This window comes from Sphaeramia orbicularis, chromosome 16 (assembly GCF_902148855.1).
Source record: "Sphaeramia orbicularis chromosome 16, fSphaOr1.1, whole genome shotgun sequence".
NCBI classification, from domain to species: domain Eukaryota; kingdom Metazoa; phylum Chordata; class Actinopteri; order Kurtiformes; family Apogonidae; genus Sphaeramia; species Sphaeramia orbicularis.
Genome location: NC_043972.1, coordinates 35,809,432 through 35,824,793, shown reverse-complemented (window position 1 = coordinate 35,824,793; position 15,362 = coordinate 35,809,432). Strand labels below are relative to the sequence as shown.

General features: G+C 38.0%; 3 protein-coding genes across 3 annotated transcripts; 2 read left to right on the top strand and 1 right to left on the bottom strand.

Annotated features, from left to right (window-relative positions):
• Nucleotides 1–199: 199 nt before the first annotated feature.
• On the bottom strand, nt 200–6,549 carry rpp38 (ribonuclease P/MRP 38 subunit). Its single transcript, XM_030157010.1, has 2 exons — nt 6,446–6,549; nt 200–1,730 (listed from the first exon to the last, which is right to left on the bottom strand). The coding sequence occupies exons 1-2, from the start codon at nt 6,547–6,549 to the stop codon at nt 890–892; spliced, it is 945 nt and encodes a 314-aa protein (XP_030012870.1). The 3' UTR covers nt 200–889.
• acbd7 (acyl-CoA binding domain containing 7) lies at nt 2,823–4,667 on the top strand. Its single transcript, XM_030157011.1, has 4 exons — nt 2,823–2,966; nt 3,773–3,890; nt 3,979–4,041; nt 4,168–4,667. Exons 1-4 carry the CDS (start codon nt 2,955–2,957, stop codon nt 4,239–4,241), a joined length of 267 nt encoding a protein of 88 aa, XP_030012871.1. The 5' UTR covers nt 2,823–2,954; the 3' UTR covers nt 4,242–4,667.
• crot (carnitine O-octanoyltransferase) lies at nt 6,116–14,377 on the top strand. The gene is given in 21 exon segments (XM_030157012.1): nt 6,116–6,716; nt 7,481–7,588; nt 7,591–7,608; nt 7,975–8,099; nt 8,212–8,393; nt 8,484–8,572; nt 8,575–8,607; nt 8,704–8,826; nt 9,249–9,337; nt 9,475–9,588; nt 9,590–9,601; nt 9,702–9,803; nt 10,055–10,138; nt 10,425–10,532; nt 10,620–10,768; nt 10,826–10,949; nt 11,042–11,122; nt 11,868–11,959; nt 12,880–12,999; nt 13,160–13,241; nt 13,243–14,377. Coding segments are annotated over 21 exon segments (1,905 nt in total). The 5' UTR covers nt 6,116–6,685; the 3' UTR covers nt 13,282–14,377.
• Nucleotides 14,378–15,362: the final 985 nt, after the last annotated feature.

The window sequence follows — 15,362 nt, the reverse complement described above, 5'->3', positions numbered from 1 at the left end:
TCACTGAAAATTGTTTGAGTCATCGGTGTGCCTCATGGATGTTGTCACAGATGTTGCCTACAGCTGTTTGAATGAAATTTGAGCATGTCCGTTTTGCTGCTGTGATGATTTTAGCATTGATGTTGCTAGCCACACCCTTTAGTGAGATCTCAACCTGAAGTACCTGCCTTATTTAAAAGATGTTTTTTTGTTTTTTTTAAAGATTTTTTGGGGGGATGGGGATGTGTACTTTTAAAATGACATACAGCTTTCTCTAACTGAAGAACAATATTTTTATTCAGATCCATTGTAAGCTGTGAAAAAGCTGAAGAACTTGTACCAGCATCATTTAGACATGACCCCATGCAAATAACAATCCGTTTCAACACACACGTCAGCTATACCAGCATGGATATTTGATTGAATAAACTCACTTTAAAAAGGAATAAGTGGTGGATTTATTTTTTCATAACAGGTAAACAAATATTCAACCATAGATCTCATCAGAATTAATAATGTCCATTTCATTTTAATATGGAGGCAGAATTTTCCCTGTAATTATAACCCTGAAGTAACCGTATAACACTTAGGATTACAGCCCTCTTTGAAAGAATGCCATATATGCACCCACATTAACTGGTTTTTAAGAAATGGTTCTTTAAAAGTGGGGTTCATCCATTATTTGTGAAATTAACTTAATCAGACTTATTTTAAATAGATGAAAAAGTCAAATTGAGTATTTTTTTAAATGAACAAAAATTACCCTAAACTATACTGGAAAAACCCTGTTGGCATATAAGCAAGTAGATACTGCTTTATTTACAAATTCATAAGCCACAAAGTTTGAAATGAATGTGATCAGATGAAGAAATGTCAAGATATTTCTTTATGTCTCTGCTGAGTCTCTGCCTCATTTCACTCGCTTTGGTTTTCTTTTCTTTGCAGGGTTAGCAACAACTCTTTTGACTTTGAGAGGCTGCAGAGTGCAGGAAGAGGCAGATTCAGGGTCCTGGTCAGATTCACTCTCCAGTTTTCTTTTCTGGCCTCTCTTCCCTCCCTCCCCTTCCTCCTCCATCTCCATGTCCACACTGTCCCCTAGAGTCACACCAGGAATGTCACCTTGCAGCCATGCAACATCCAGTGAAGGGACTCTAGGTGTGATGGCTTTCACAGTGTCAGTGAAGACCTGGTTGTCACTGGCTGGACACTGTCTGAATCCCAGTGCCAGGACACTTTTAAGCCCCAGGGGCTCTGATATGCTCTGGCTGAGCCTGGGCACCTGGCAGGCCGGGACCCCTCTGGTCGCACTGAGGGCAATCAGGTGATCTGTCATGTGTTTTGGTTTGACAGACTTGCACACCAGCAGGAGCTTGAGTTCATTTCTCTCCAGAGCTTTGGTCACCTCATTGATGCCGATGGCCAGCTGTCGCCTGGCTGCCACATCTGTCCAGCCGTTCTGGACCTGTCCATGTGGTTCCTGACTCACCTGGACCACAGGTTCTGATGCAGCCTCAGGTTTCTGGCCTTTCTTTTTCTTCCACTGGCGAAACACTTTGACCTCTTTCTTCTCAAAGCCCATAGCAATCAGCTTTTCTTTGAGGGTTTTCAGGATGAAAAGCATGTCTTCTTGGGGCAGTGGGCTCCACTGTAGGGTAAAGGGTGAAGTGAAGGAGGTCTTGGATGGAACAGACCTTCTGCCCTCCTTTTTGATGGTTTTCCTGGTGTGGCCATGGCTAAAGTTAAGATATAACCTATAGTGAAGAAGAAATCAACTTCAGACTTTTACCAGTTTATCCTCCTATTTCAATCTTAAATATATAAGAATATATTAAAATCATATAAGTTATAACAAGATATGGTCAGATATAATACCACTTACTTAAAAGTCGTCAGAAACTCTTACCGGTATTTTCGAGGCTAAAACCTTGTCATTCCTTTCAGTAACATAAACAAGAATGACAAATGCACATTTTTAACAAAGTCTTACCAGATTTTACATGAAGATCACAGTTTTATTCGTTGTTTCTGTAACATTTTCATCTTCGGTCCAAACCCATGAGCATCACACGGACGCAGCCATCTTGTTTGAATTTAACTTTATTTAAATAAACCGTAATATCGCCGACCAGCGGTTAAAAGGTAATACTACACCCATTCACGGTGCTATGACCAGTATTACCCCCGAAAAAAAGCTCTTGTAATGAGAGTGGAGTCATAATGTTTCAAGAAAAAAGTCATGGTTATGTGAGAAAAAGCCAATTTTGTATGATAAAACTAGAGTGGTTAAAATTACCAACTGAGTCCAGCGGCTGTTGTCTGGATTTACTCAGCTTTCATTTATGAATAGGCCTACAGATTCGTTATTTGACATTTCTTTTCTGTCTCTATTAAAAAAATCTCATGCAGTTAAATTACCGCTTTACCCTTACAAGATTATGTTTTCCTCACTATATTATGGGTTTATTTCCCTGCAGATGATTTCTTTTTAGTTCTTATTTCATTGATACATCATAACATATAAATTCACTCGTAATCGGAGAAAAATGCAACAATTTAAGTATCAAATTTTTTGCTGAAATATTTAATTTGATCGTGTCCATCTATGCGTTTCTGATGTAATAACATAATATTAATTGTAAATTTCATTTCATGTAAATACAGAGTAATACAATTAACCCTCGTTTATTTATTTATTTGTGTGTTCATTTATTCATATTGTCAAAGTTCTTCTCTGTATCTACTTGCATTCCTCTTATTTTACATGCGTTACGTATGGTTCGTAATAATAAATGAAGTGTGGTAGGCTTACAGTGCCTGTGTTTCTCAGCCAATCAGATGCTCGGCTGCTCTCTGCCCCGCCTCCTCAGGCCTCCTCTTCGTTGCAGCTACAATATTGCATTGATCAGCTGTGCTGCAATTACAGCTGCGTACAGTCGTCCAGCCGACAGGGTAAATACGGGGCTGCATCCGCTAAAATGTCTCAGCAGGTAAAGTATTGAATGCGTTCATTTTTATTTCGGTCAGTCTGTGTTGGAAATGCCTTGTCGCTTTGATATTAATTCATGTAGCGGCAGTGTTCACGCCCTCTGTATGGTGTCATCCATGTTTGCATGTTGAGCAGGATGAAGTAAAGAAAACACTGCTTTAGAGATTTTTCTCCTGGATTTAGCCTATAGCTTCTCTGCTGCTTTTTATTCATCAACTCGATTGCTAAAAGACTAATAATAAAAGACCTAAATGCAAATGGAAAAAATGACATTTCAGTCACCCAAGTTCATTCAGACTAACATTTTTTTAAATTTATAAAATATTTGCATTGCTCCAAAGAACCTCTGATGAATTCCTATACTGATTTAAGTTCAGGTTTTTGACTGTGTAAATGGGTTATGTTATCTAGGCTATAATTATCTGATGTGCCATGTCCCAGATCTTTTGTAAAGTAGATTATTCAAGTGGGCACAAAAGCACTGGGTCTTGAATAAAAGCCCATTGTTTATCTCCAACTTGGACCACAATAGGTTTCCTGGGCTCTGGCCTATGTCTACAATACTATGCCCAGATTTCTTTTTCAGTTTTTTCTGTAACTAATTAAAATGCATATTATATTCTGTGATTATTTACACCCACTGGAACAAGAAGTTGTTTGTGTTAAGGCTGGAACAGCTGAAGGGGTTCATGTACTGATGATGCAGACGTTATTTCAGAGAGCAGAAAGAAACTACTGTCCACAGCAGGTTTTAAATGTAATGAGTCAGATATCCAGAGTGATGTAGCAGGATGTTTCCTCCTGCAGGCAGAGTTTGAGAAGGTAGCGGAGGATGTGAAGAAGGTGAAGACGAGGCCTTCAGACCAGGAGCTGCTGGACCTGTACGGCCTTTATAAGCAGGCAGTCGTTGGAGATGTTAACATTAGTATGATCTCCAACCAATGAGCAGAATTATGTCCTGTGCTTCTTGAATTAAAAATATTATATCTTGGTGTATGTGTTCACATTTTTAGATAGGCCAGGAATGGCAGACTTGAAAGGGAAAGCCAAGTGGGATGCCTGGAACTCCAGAAAAGGTAAAGAATAAAAAATACCTTGTGGTTTAAGACTTGATACTTGGTATCAGCTACTGAATCACCACAACCAATAAGCATTGTGATTTTAATACAAAAAATTTCCTGTGGTTTCACATACTTTTTTAGGAATGTCAAAGGAGGATGCCATGTCAGCCTACATTACTCTGGCTAAGGAAATCATCGGCAAATACGGGATGTAAGGGTTTTAAAGACCTGACAAAATACTGTTAAATTAAATTACAACTGTCAGCTAAATTAATACGAAAGCAATGTGTTTGTCTGCAAGAACAAGTAGCCTTATGGCTTTCAGAGACCATAATTTATGCAGGAAATATGCAGGTTACAGTGTAATTTCAATTATACTGTGTCATTTAAAAAAATAGGTTTCCTTTGTTTACATGAGCATGCATTTTCAAAAATTCTTTGATACAAAACACTGGATTAATGCTTTATTGTGTTGACATACAGTCGTTAAAATCTAAATGCATACAGTATACTATGTACATGTGCATTTTATTTATGTAGCCTCTATGGACTTCCATTCAAAACATATGTAGTAATTACTAATTGGTCAAATGTGAAAATACTTACTTTGCACATTTTGAAATTAAATTCTAAGCACTGTAGCTGTTGTATCTGTGTTTATTTTCTTCAGCTAGTAGTTTGGCAAAACAGTTGTGAAAGGTAATTCTGCCACCAATTTTGCAGTTGATTTTGGTCTTTTCAGACTTACTAGCTTGTAACTGTGTATAAGAAGAGCCTCAGTCTCTTCTAAATTATTCTCTGCTCTTATAAAGAAAACAACAGGTGTTGGAACATGCTAGGTCTGTGGTAAAAGGGGACTGTATAAACCCTATGAGAAGGACTACCTCTGGACAAAGAGCTTTTTCATTAACAGCAGCTCACACTTGGAGCAGACCACCATTGTTTATGAGAGAGACTTTGACACATTGCATTTATTTAGAATTAAATCAGGGATTAAAAGATAAATGTGTGACCATAATCTATACTCACAAAACCTGAATGTGTCTTGTGACAGGTATCAGTGCTGTACCTGTTAAAAATAAATACACAGATCAACCATAACATTATAATAACTGACAGGAGAAGTAGTTATAATATTGATTATTTCATTACAATTGTACCTTACACTGGGTTGAATATATTAGGCTGCAAGTGAACATTTAGTCCTCAAAGCTGATGTGTTGGAAGCAGCAAAATGAACATAAGGAACATAGTGACTTTGACCAGGTCCATATTGTAATGGTGATGACTGGGTCAGAGCATCTCCACATCTGCAGGTCTTGTTGGGTGTTCTTGGTCTGCAGTGGTTAGTACTGACCAAAATGGACTAAGGAAGGACATCCCAATCTGAAACTAAAGAAGCATCTGTTGGAGGTGTTGGAGAAATAAATCTGTTCCATGGAGGTCCACTTCTCTACTTCCAGGACTTCAGGGATCTGCTGCTAACATCTGGGGTCCAGATCTCACAGCACACTTTCAGAGGTCTGGTGGAGTGGTGGCCTTGGGTCAGAACTGTTTTTGTGGAAAAAGGGGAACCTACACAATATTAGACAGATGATAATAATGTCTGCTCCATAGATGCTCAACTGGTTGAGATCTGGTTGTTCTTTAGATACTTTTGGTAGGCACTAAACCACTTTATCCTGGGAAATGAACAACAACATCTGGAGACGATCTGACCCAGTGGTTTGACCATCACTATTTCTCCTTTGTCAGAGTTGCTCAGATCCCTACTTGTGACCATTTTGCTTTTTCTAACACATCAACTTTGACGTCTAAATATTCACTATCTGTCTGATATACCCAACCCACTGAAAGGTCCCATTGTAATGAGATAATCCAAATTAATACCACTTTATCTCTAATAGTTGGCATATTTTGGTTGATTGTTGTACGTTCTCCTCAGAGATGTGTTGCATGTACAGCCTTGCTGTTTCTGTTTTAATGCATTTAATGTTTCTTGCTCTCAGTGGCAGCTCACTACTCTTAATGTGCAAAGTGTTTGTGCTAATGCTAATGCTAAGTACTGTGTGTGTGTTAGGATGGGTAAAATGCAGAGACTATTTCAGCCAGGGATTTAAAAAAAAGTGAGTTAAGCTTAACCTTTAACCTCTAACATAGACTGTAGTTGAATATTATTAATAGGCTCATCAAATATCTACTAAATTGTGGTTATCTTGTATAAACAGTGTAAATGATTTAAAAACGTTGCCTTATATACATCATCCTTGTTAGATTGGATTAGATTAGACTTTACTGATTCCACAACGGAAGATTTACTGGTCGAAGCAGCAACAGCAAGAAAAAATGTGCATGCATAAAGATAATGCAAAAGACCAACATTATAAAGAATATTGTTCAGGTCTGGATGTTTACTCACTGTTGCACTAAACTCAGATAATCCACCTCTACATCCTCCAAATTTTGCAGCCTCAGGTGTCCTTTTTTTTTTGCTATCTGCAAAATGTAGGTCAAGCGCAACATGACGCGCATGCGCAGTGGTGTCTTCCGGGCTGGCGCTGGGACGGGCAGTTCACTGGGGGAAAGGTGAGGACAACAAAACACCAGCACAGCTCCTCTACCTGCTGAATGAACAGTATCACCATTACTTCTGCGGTTGATGCTTGAAGACAAGTCCAGATCGCCTGAAGGTGAGCTGACAGAGGTACTACATGTATGAATATGAAGTTTAAAAAATCCAGTTTATCCTTCGCTCTAAACGTTGTTGATAAGCCCGTAAGCCTCAGGAGTATGAAGCTAATGTTGACTCAACACATCGATACTGTTTTAACTCAGTATTAGCAAACCTTTCCTTTCACACTATGTGTTTTTGACTTAAAACGCTGACCTTTTACTTAAAAATAAACTGTTTGTAACTTTAACTGGCTGCTTTGACCGAGCAGGGCTATGTTGGAAACAGCATCGAATGGGGTTTGAATTTGGAAAATAATAGTACTGTGTATTAGCCACCTATGTAAGATTTTTTATATTCTTGAGTCTAAGCCAAGGGCCACGTTGGTTTGTTAAGCCAAGAATTTCTAATCCTTAAATGAATGCGTATAAAGGCAATGTACTTTACACATCTTTTCCTTTTACCCTGTCTTTCCTTCTTGATAAAGTAGTTATTATTTATATAATAAATCTTTGACCTGTTGAGTTATAATATTTACCTGTCTGAATGATGGTAATAGTAGACTGAATGTTTTCAAGGTAAATTAACCTACAGCAAATATAGCATTATACATTGGTAGTAAAATGTGTATACAATACAATATAGATGTAGCTAAATGTGTTTGTGGTAAATTAAAATGAATATGTAATGAATATTACAAATCTCATGCAGTACAACAAGAGTACAAATGATCTTTGTTTGTGTCAGTTGAATGTTGTAATGTCGATCATGTATTTTGTTTATCAGGTACAAGAGCATGGCAAACCGTTTTATCAGAGACACAGATAGAGCGGACCTTTCAGTACCAAGGCCACCTGCCACCTCTGCCCGTCCCATGTTTAGAGGAGAGCCTTGAAAATACTTGGACGCAGGTAGGTTAATAGCTCTGATCAGTTGGTTGATCTCTGAAAGTTTTGTAAAAACCTTTAAAAATCTGACATTCAAAAGAATTTTCTTTTTCCTTTCTTTTTCTTTTTTTCCCTTTTTTTTTGTACCAAATCTTCATGATTTAAATAAATAAAAAAATATTTTTTCTGTAAGTCCTGCAAAAGTCTTATCAGTGGTTTCGGAACAGGCTTGAATAATATTTTCTTTATGTCTGTTAACATTCCTGAAGAATTACTGTGTTAGTGCAATTTTGGAGAAGAATGTTCTTTCGAATATGTTTGTCACTCCAACTCTTCAGATGTCTCTGTCATGTTTTAGTGACTAATTTGCATTGTCATGCCTTCTATCAGTGAAACCCTTTGCATCTAATGAGGAGTTTCAAGCTACAGTGGAAACTGTGAGGAAATTCAAAGAGGGCATTGGCAGAGAGCTGCACCAGAAACTACAACAGAGAGCAAAAACAAAGAGGAACTGGGTAAGTAATTGGACTTAGATATTTAATTACATTTGGTATCTTACCAATTGCCCCACTGATCATGGATGAGCTCTAGTGGGCTGACTGATTGTATTTTTTTTTAATTCTCCAGCTGGAAGAATGGTGGTTGGACTGTGCATATCTGGAGCTCCGTATCCCTTCTCAGCTTTATGTGAACTTTGGTGGTCCAGCACCATACCTGGAGCACTGCTGGCCTCCTGCAGAGGGACTTCAGCTGCAGAGGGCCAGCATTAGCACATGGCATTCATTACAATACTGGGACCTGATCCGCACGTAAGACATGCTCACATACAGTTACTGGTTGTCTGTGTTCTGTTCAGCAGTGGTTCATCAGGTTTTGCTCTTACATCTCTGCATATTTAGAGAGAGGCTTCCTCCTCAGAAAGCTGGAACAACACCATTAGATATGGACCAGTTTAAAATGCTGTTCAGCACCTGCAAAGTGCCTGGAGTTGAGAGGACACCATTCGTAACTACTTTAAGACAGGTAGAAAAAACTTTACTCTTATCTCTCACTTTCTCATCACCTGTAACCCACTTTCATGCCTCTGTTGTGTAATGTGCTTTTTGTGCTTTGTTCCAGAGTCTGAGGGTCCATGTCCCTCCCATCTGGTTGTGATGTGTCGTGGACGGATTTTTACATTTGATGCAGTTTATGACGGAAAAATTCTCACTCCTCCAGAACTGTTTAGGTATTTATTAAACAGCAGCAAAACTTTGTCAATAACAATACCAGTATCTGAAACAGTGATCTATAATTTCAGCTGCTTGGAGTTTGTAAATCCAAACTGGAATACAAGATAGTAATAGATGGTATTGTAAAGAAGAGAGGGATCATGGGACTTATTTTCACTACTGATGCTGATGAAAAATATTCATTGATCAAATATCATATCATATCGTATCATATCATATGATTCAGGCAGAAATCATGGTTTACAGATGTATGTACTTGACTTGCAAACTGCATGTTACATTGGATAAAATTACTGATTTCTCTGAATTTGAACACAGAAACATCTTTAATAAGTACACAAGTCAACAAAATATATAACATAGACCGTATTTACTGAAACAGAGTGACAGAACTCAAATTGTGTGTGGTTTTATTTTGTGTCCAATAGCCAGCTGAGCTTTGTAAAAAGTGCTGTGAGGACCAACAGGAGGGAGATGGAGTGGCTGCTCTCACCACAGAGGAGAGGACTCGTTGGGCAAAGGTGAGGGCACTTGTGTTTTAAACAGTTTTTTTGGTGTTCAATGAGAATCAGCAAAGGAAAAATAAACAATTATGGATTACAGTATATGACACAGTTCCTTAGAACAATCCGAACCTCTCTGTTTACCGTCTCTTCAGGCCAGGGAGCATCTCATAAGCATCGATCCACACAATAAGACGATCCTGGAGACTATTCAGAGTAGCCTGTTCGTCATATCTCTGGATGAAACGAAACCCTACTCCACCCCGGAGAAACTACACAAATGTACAGGCTGCATGGCTCTTTTACCAGTCTTTATTTACTTTATATTTTAGAAGAATACATGTGTTTGTGTAACTGTTTAACCTTCTGTTTGTGAACATAGATGACTCTGGAAGCCCTCACAGGCAACCCTACCATTCGCTGGGGAGACAAATCATACAATTCGATTATATATGCAGATGGAACCTGTGGATCAAACTGTGATGTGAGTTTTTACTTGAATAATGTATAATGTTTGAGTCTCTTATAGGAAGAACATATTACACATATGCTGCACATCTTGAAATTCTGCCCAGATTTTATCCAAGAGCAAAAATAAATAAATAAATAAAATAAAATAAATAAATATATATAGAGATAGATAGATAGATACACACACACACACACACACACACACATACACACACATATGGTTATATATAATGTCTTTAAATTGTTAATGACATTGTTTTACAGCATGCACCATATGATGCCATGGTGCTTGTGTCTCTGTGTTGGTATGTGGATCAACAACTCAAAGCTACAGATGGTGAATGGAAGGTAAATATTGTTCTTATTCCACATTCTTATTTTTTTGTGTTGCTGTTAAATTTAATTTAGGCTAAAGATTCATAAGAAAATTAAGCAGTTATAAATGTTGCAAGGAGGACTGAAAAGGTGAGAATTTCGGAACATAAGGTACATCACCTGTTTTAAGAGCCAGTGAGTGTTGAAATGAAGTCAGATGGTCTAGTCCACTACAAGTGTTAATGATTTTATTTGGTTTGAACAGAGCTTTAGTTCATAGAATTCCACCGTTGTGACACATTGTTGTGTTTCTTTTCAGGGCTCAGACACAGTCAGATCCATGCCCCTTCCTGAAGAGCTGGTGTTCACTGTGGATGAAAAAGTCCGGAGTGATATCAACCATGCTAAGCAGCAGTACCTGGAGACTGTGAGCCAATATTAATATTCAGTTACATGAAAAACACCTGACACATTCCCAGATACGTGACTGTCTGCTCTGGCTCTGACTTTACAGACACAGGACCTTCAGATTGTGTGTTATGCCTTTACTGCTTTTGGAAAAGCAGCCGTTAAACAGAGGAAGCTGCATCCTGATACCTTTGTTCAAATGGCGATGCAGTTGGCTTACTACAGAAGCACAAAGAGTATGATTAATATATGTATGTATATGTTGGCTGTTTTTAAGATGTATGCAACTTGAATGACCCTCTTCTCTCCCAGGCCAGGATGTTGTTATGAAACGGCAATGACTCGTAAATTCTATCATGGAAGGACGGAGACGATGCGACCCTGCACTCTAGAGGCTTTAAACTGGTGTAAGGCCATGACTGACCCCACATGTGATGTGAGTGTGTTTACAAGAACCCATCGCTGTGGCAAAACAGAAAAGAGGTTCAACAACTCTTTGTTCATGGCATAAATCTGTTTTTCTCTCAGGCTAATGCTAAGAGGAAAGCCATGCTGCTGGCCTTTAAGAAACACAACAAACTGATGGCTGAAGCCCAGGAAGGAAAAGGTGAGTCTACGTTACATACTTACTTAACACATATGTGAGCTGGTATTACATCTTCAAGTCACTCTTGTTTGATCGCCTCCATTTATGAACATGATCACAGACACTGTCTTTTTTTCTCCACTCTTTATGTGTTTAGGTGCTTATGCATTTTTCTACAGCAATTATGAACCACAAAAATAGCAAAAGCGTTAAAATGCTATATTATATGGGTATAGAGAGAGAAGGTAATATGTCATTAATGAAGTTGCATGCCAAAAAATGAGAGCTGCGCTAACTTAAACAGTCCCTAAAAGAAAGCACAAAGTTTTACATTGTTAAGTGTCAAAAAACAGTCATACTGTACTGTATCCCCATGGAAAATGATTTTTTGTGCAGTCTGTCTTAGTAAGACGTCACCCCAGTGCCTAGTTTAGTCAGCATTAAAATGGTGAGAAAACCTGAGTAACAAACTTCTAACAATTCACACACTAAATAAAAAAAAAAAACAAAACTACAAATTAGTTGTGGTATTGTGTGAAAATGTGAGAAACACCTGAACACACATCTAATGCAGTTGTGGTCAGTTTAAGTGTTAAAAACATTGTTAACTACCATCTTTAGCCCAGTTAATACCCTTAATGAGACCAGTTTTTGTCACTATGAATGTTACTGTCTGTACAAAACGTACTGTACACTGTTGCTTGAAGATTAGTGTGGGAAACAGGGTTGTGCCTCTTTATAAAAACATTTTGTGTTATTGTTTGCAGGTTTGACAGGCATCTCCTTGGGCTTTATCTTACTGCCAAGGAGGAGGGACTTCCTGTTCCAGATCTGTACAAGGATCCCCTCTATACAAAGAGGTATAATTTGTTGTGTCAATTTGTTTTCAGAAACACAGTGTTTCTGCTGTTTTTGTCATCATGCATCTAATTCTGCTCCATCATTATACAAATATTATGTGCATTATTCATTGATACCTAGACTTAAATATGAGATTATTTATTAATTACAGCGCAATTAAAGGCAATTGTTTATGTCTCTTAATATTATTTTATATTGTGTCATAGACTGAATCTGTGCACGTACAGCCAATATTTTAAGATGTACACAAATTTAAAGTTTTTAACTGAACAGGTAAAAGTATGGACAATGTGACATCTCTGCTTTCACAAGAAAGACAGTTTAAACTGCTTACAAAGTAAGGAAGCATTTAAAACAACCCAGACTTGAAACATTATAAAAACAGAGAGCCTGCAGGTGTGGGAGCTGCCATGTAGCTTCTGTGATGCTCTTTGGAGCGTTAATCTGCGCAGTAGAGGTATAGGGAAGTGACATCTGAATTATTTCCTCCTGCACGGCTGATGGATATTTGACTGTATTTGGTCATTACATCTGTCACACCTGTTTTTATATCACTGAATGATCTATTAAAAGCAAACTGATTAGAGAAATGGAAACTCGGGCATAAATCAGCCTGATGAATATGCTTAAAAAGACAGAAATTCCTTTGGAGTCCTACTGACTAACACTGAGTAGATGAGGTGTATATTTTATGCTACAACCAGCACTATCTGTCATATCAGAGGTTTTTGCTTCACTTTTCAGTGGTGTTATTATGTCTATATACAGTCTAAAATACAGTTTAAGGAAAATTACCACAGAAGCCTTACAGCCATTCTTAAAAAATGTCTGATTAAAGAGAATGACAATATGGATATAATATTCACAGTAGTAATTGTAGAGTCAATGTGTGTGTATCAGAGTTGTGTTTGTCCTGCAGTGGGGGTGGTGGCAACTTTGTGCTGTCAACAAGCCTGGTAGGTTATACTACTGTTCTGGGGGCTGTTGCTCCCATGGTGCACCACGGCTATGGCTTCTTCTATCGCATCAGAGATGACAGGTGAGCAGCAACAAAGCCCCATAAATACTGCTCCAAGACTTGAGACTTTATTTCACTGTAGGGTTTGAATACACTGAGCAGTAACCGAATAAAATAAGCACGTTTTCTTGCATTGTCAGTAGCTGCCATCACTGTAAAGGTTGTCTTTCTGTTTTTCCAGGTTTGTCGTTTCCATCTCAGCATGGAAATCCTGCTATAAGACAGACGCTGCATCACTTTTCAACAACCTGTCTCACTCTCTAACATCAGATGCTCCACCTGGCCACCACTGCTCAGCTTTAAGTGCACACATTGACAGACATAGAACCCCACTTTTACCTCATAGCCTGTGTTTGAATATTAATCTGCAATGACTAACGGTCCACAAATCTTCAGTCAATAGTCGCTAGTGATAGTCATGTTTGTTCTCTGCACAGATCAATGCAAATGTACAGTAGCGGTACCACCACTGGTTCCACTAGGTTGGGTATTAATGCACTAACTTTTTTGTTTTCACATAATGCTAAATTAGTTCTAATTTGTAATTTTAATTGCATACATTGTTTGTCTGATTTTATTATGTTAGTAGAAATTTTATTGAGCCCATAAATTTCGACAGTATTACTCCATTTTAAAGCTGACAGGATGTTAACAATAGGAGTTTTTGTTCCACAGTAGGATGTGATTTTATCAGAATCTGAGATGGCTCTGATTTTTTTTTTTTTTTTAGGATTGAGGATTTATATTGATTGTAAAGGACTATAAATGGGCATTCCATGTAAACTCTCAAAATATAAGAGCCTGAATGTTATGATCATGATGTACAGAAATATGCAAAACTGCACTCAAATCTAGCATGAGCTTTTTAGGAACACGGGTGCCTTTTAATCAACAATGCGCATTGTTTTGTATTTCTTTAGTACATCAGGGAATCTGCTGCACCTTAAAGGTTATGAGTGCTTTACAGTTTCCTCTATTGTGTCTATTGTTTGTTTTTTATTAGTAACAAACTGCTGTTAACCTTCGCTGAACCTCTAAAAGGCTGTGAATCTTCCTTTATCAGTTCTGCATTTAAAGCCTTACACCAGTCTATCATCGGATTCTGTGATTGTTCACTTAGATTTGTAATTTCTTCCAAATGAAAAGAAAGCACGAAATCTGTGTGAGTTGTGGAAATGTGATGAAATGTAGTCCTGAACCCTGTGAAATAAACAGGTTATATTTGAGTCCAGTTATTTTAATAAATGACTTTACAAAGGTTCAGTAAATATACAGCTTTAATAGTTACATATAACAAGTTCTCAAAAAGTTAGTTATTCTCTTCAACTGATTAAAAACACATTCCTTAGTGACTGATCCCAAAGTGCTTGAATGAAAAATTAACCATTTCTGGTTTAAACTGTGAAGTGCTTCTACCTCATTACTAAAATCAACTAAATTGCACGTTAATGATAAGTTATTATGTAAAAATATGGCAAAAAACAATGCACGTTTATGACAGGCATACATGATGCACTACCATACAAAATAACTCAGTGTAATATCTTTCAGTACAACATTTGACACTTAACAGAAGGTGGCATCAAAAGTCATCCACAGCTGAGGTTAAAAGAGACTGGCCTAAATGAGTTTACAGGTTCACAGAGTACAGAGTGTGTACCCTTCAAACAAGAAGGGCAATAAAGAAAACTCAAGAGGGGACAATACTGGCCTTTGTTACAGCAGACATTAAGAATTATTATGGAAAGAATTACAGGCATCAGTAACAGAACTGTGATGGAATGAAAAAAGAACAGGACTAAGGATGAGTATCACCACATTTACTGATCATTCAATCCTGATTCAAGTTTAGTTAATTTTAATTCACAGCAGCTAAATGTGACTTATTCATTCTATGACTGAGAGCTGTGTTCCCCTTGTGATAAGACCAAATGTGTTGTTTAAAGGCTGGCAGAATTACGGTTAGAAGTCGACTTCTCTGATCCCAATGAGTAACAGCCACAAGACAGCTACAGGACATCAGCACAAGGCCGAACCAGTGCATCCAGCTCCAAACGGCTCCAGAAAAACTGCTCAGTCTGAATGTTTATAACTAGGAATGTAAAAAAAGCTGGTTGATACAAAAAGGCACATGTTGAGTATTGCTCCCAGTGTCTTCAGGCTTTCTCACTCTTTGCTGGGACCCATCTGTTTGGTGACCAGTTTGTAGTAGATTCCCTTCCTGGCCAGTAGTTGTTGATGTGTCCCCTGTTCCCTGACCACTCCTCCGTCAAAGACAGCGATACGGTCTGCGTTTTGGATGGTGGACAGCCGATGGGCCACAACAATACACGTCCTGCCCTTACTAGCTTTATCTAATGCCTCCTGCACCACCTAGAAAGAAC

Coding starts and splice junctions, on each gene's coding strand:
- acbd7 (XM_030157011.1), top strand. Junction 3,891..3,978: donor CGTTGGAGATGTTAACATTA/GTATGATCTCCA, acceptor TCACATTTTTAG/ATAGGCCAGGAATGGCAGAC. Junction 4,042..4,167: donor TGCCTGGAACTCCAGAAAAG/GTAAAGAATAAA, acceptor ATACTTTTTTAG/GAATGTCAAAGGAGGATGCC.
- rpp38 (XM_030157010.1), bottom strand. CDS start 6,549: ATGTTGCGCTTGACCTACATTTTGCAGATAGCAAAAAAAAAAGGACAC. Junction 1,731..6,445: donor TATCTGAGTTTAGTGCAACA/GTGAGTAAACAT, acceptor TCTTCACTATAG/GTTATATCTTAACTTTAGCC.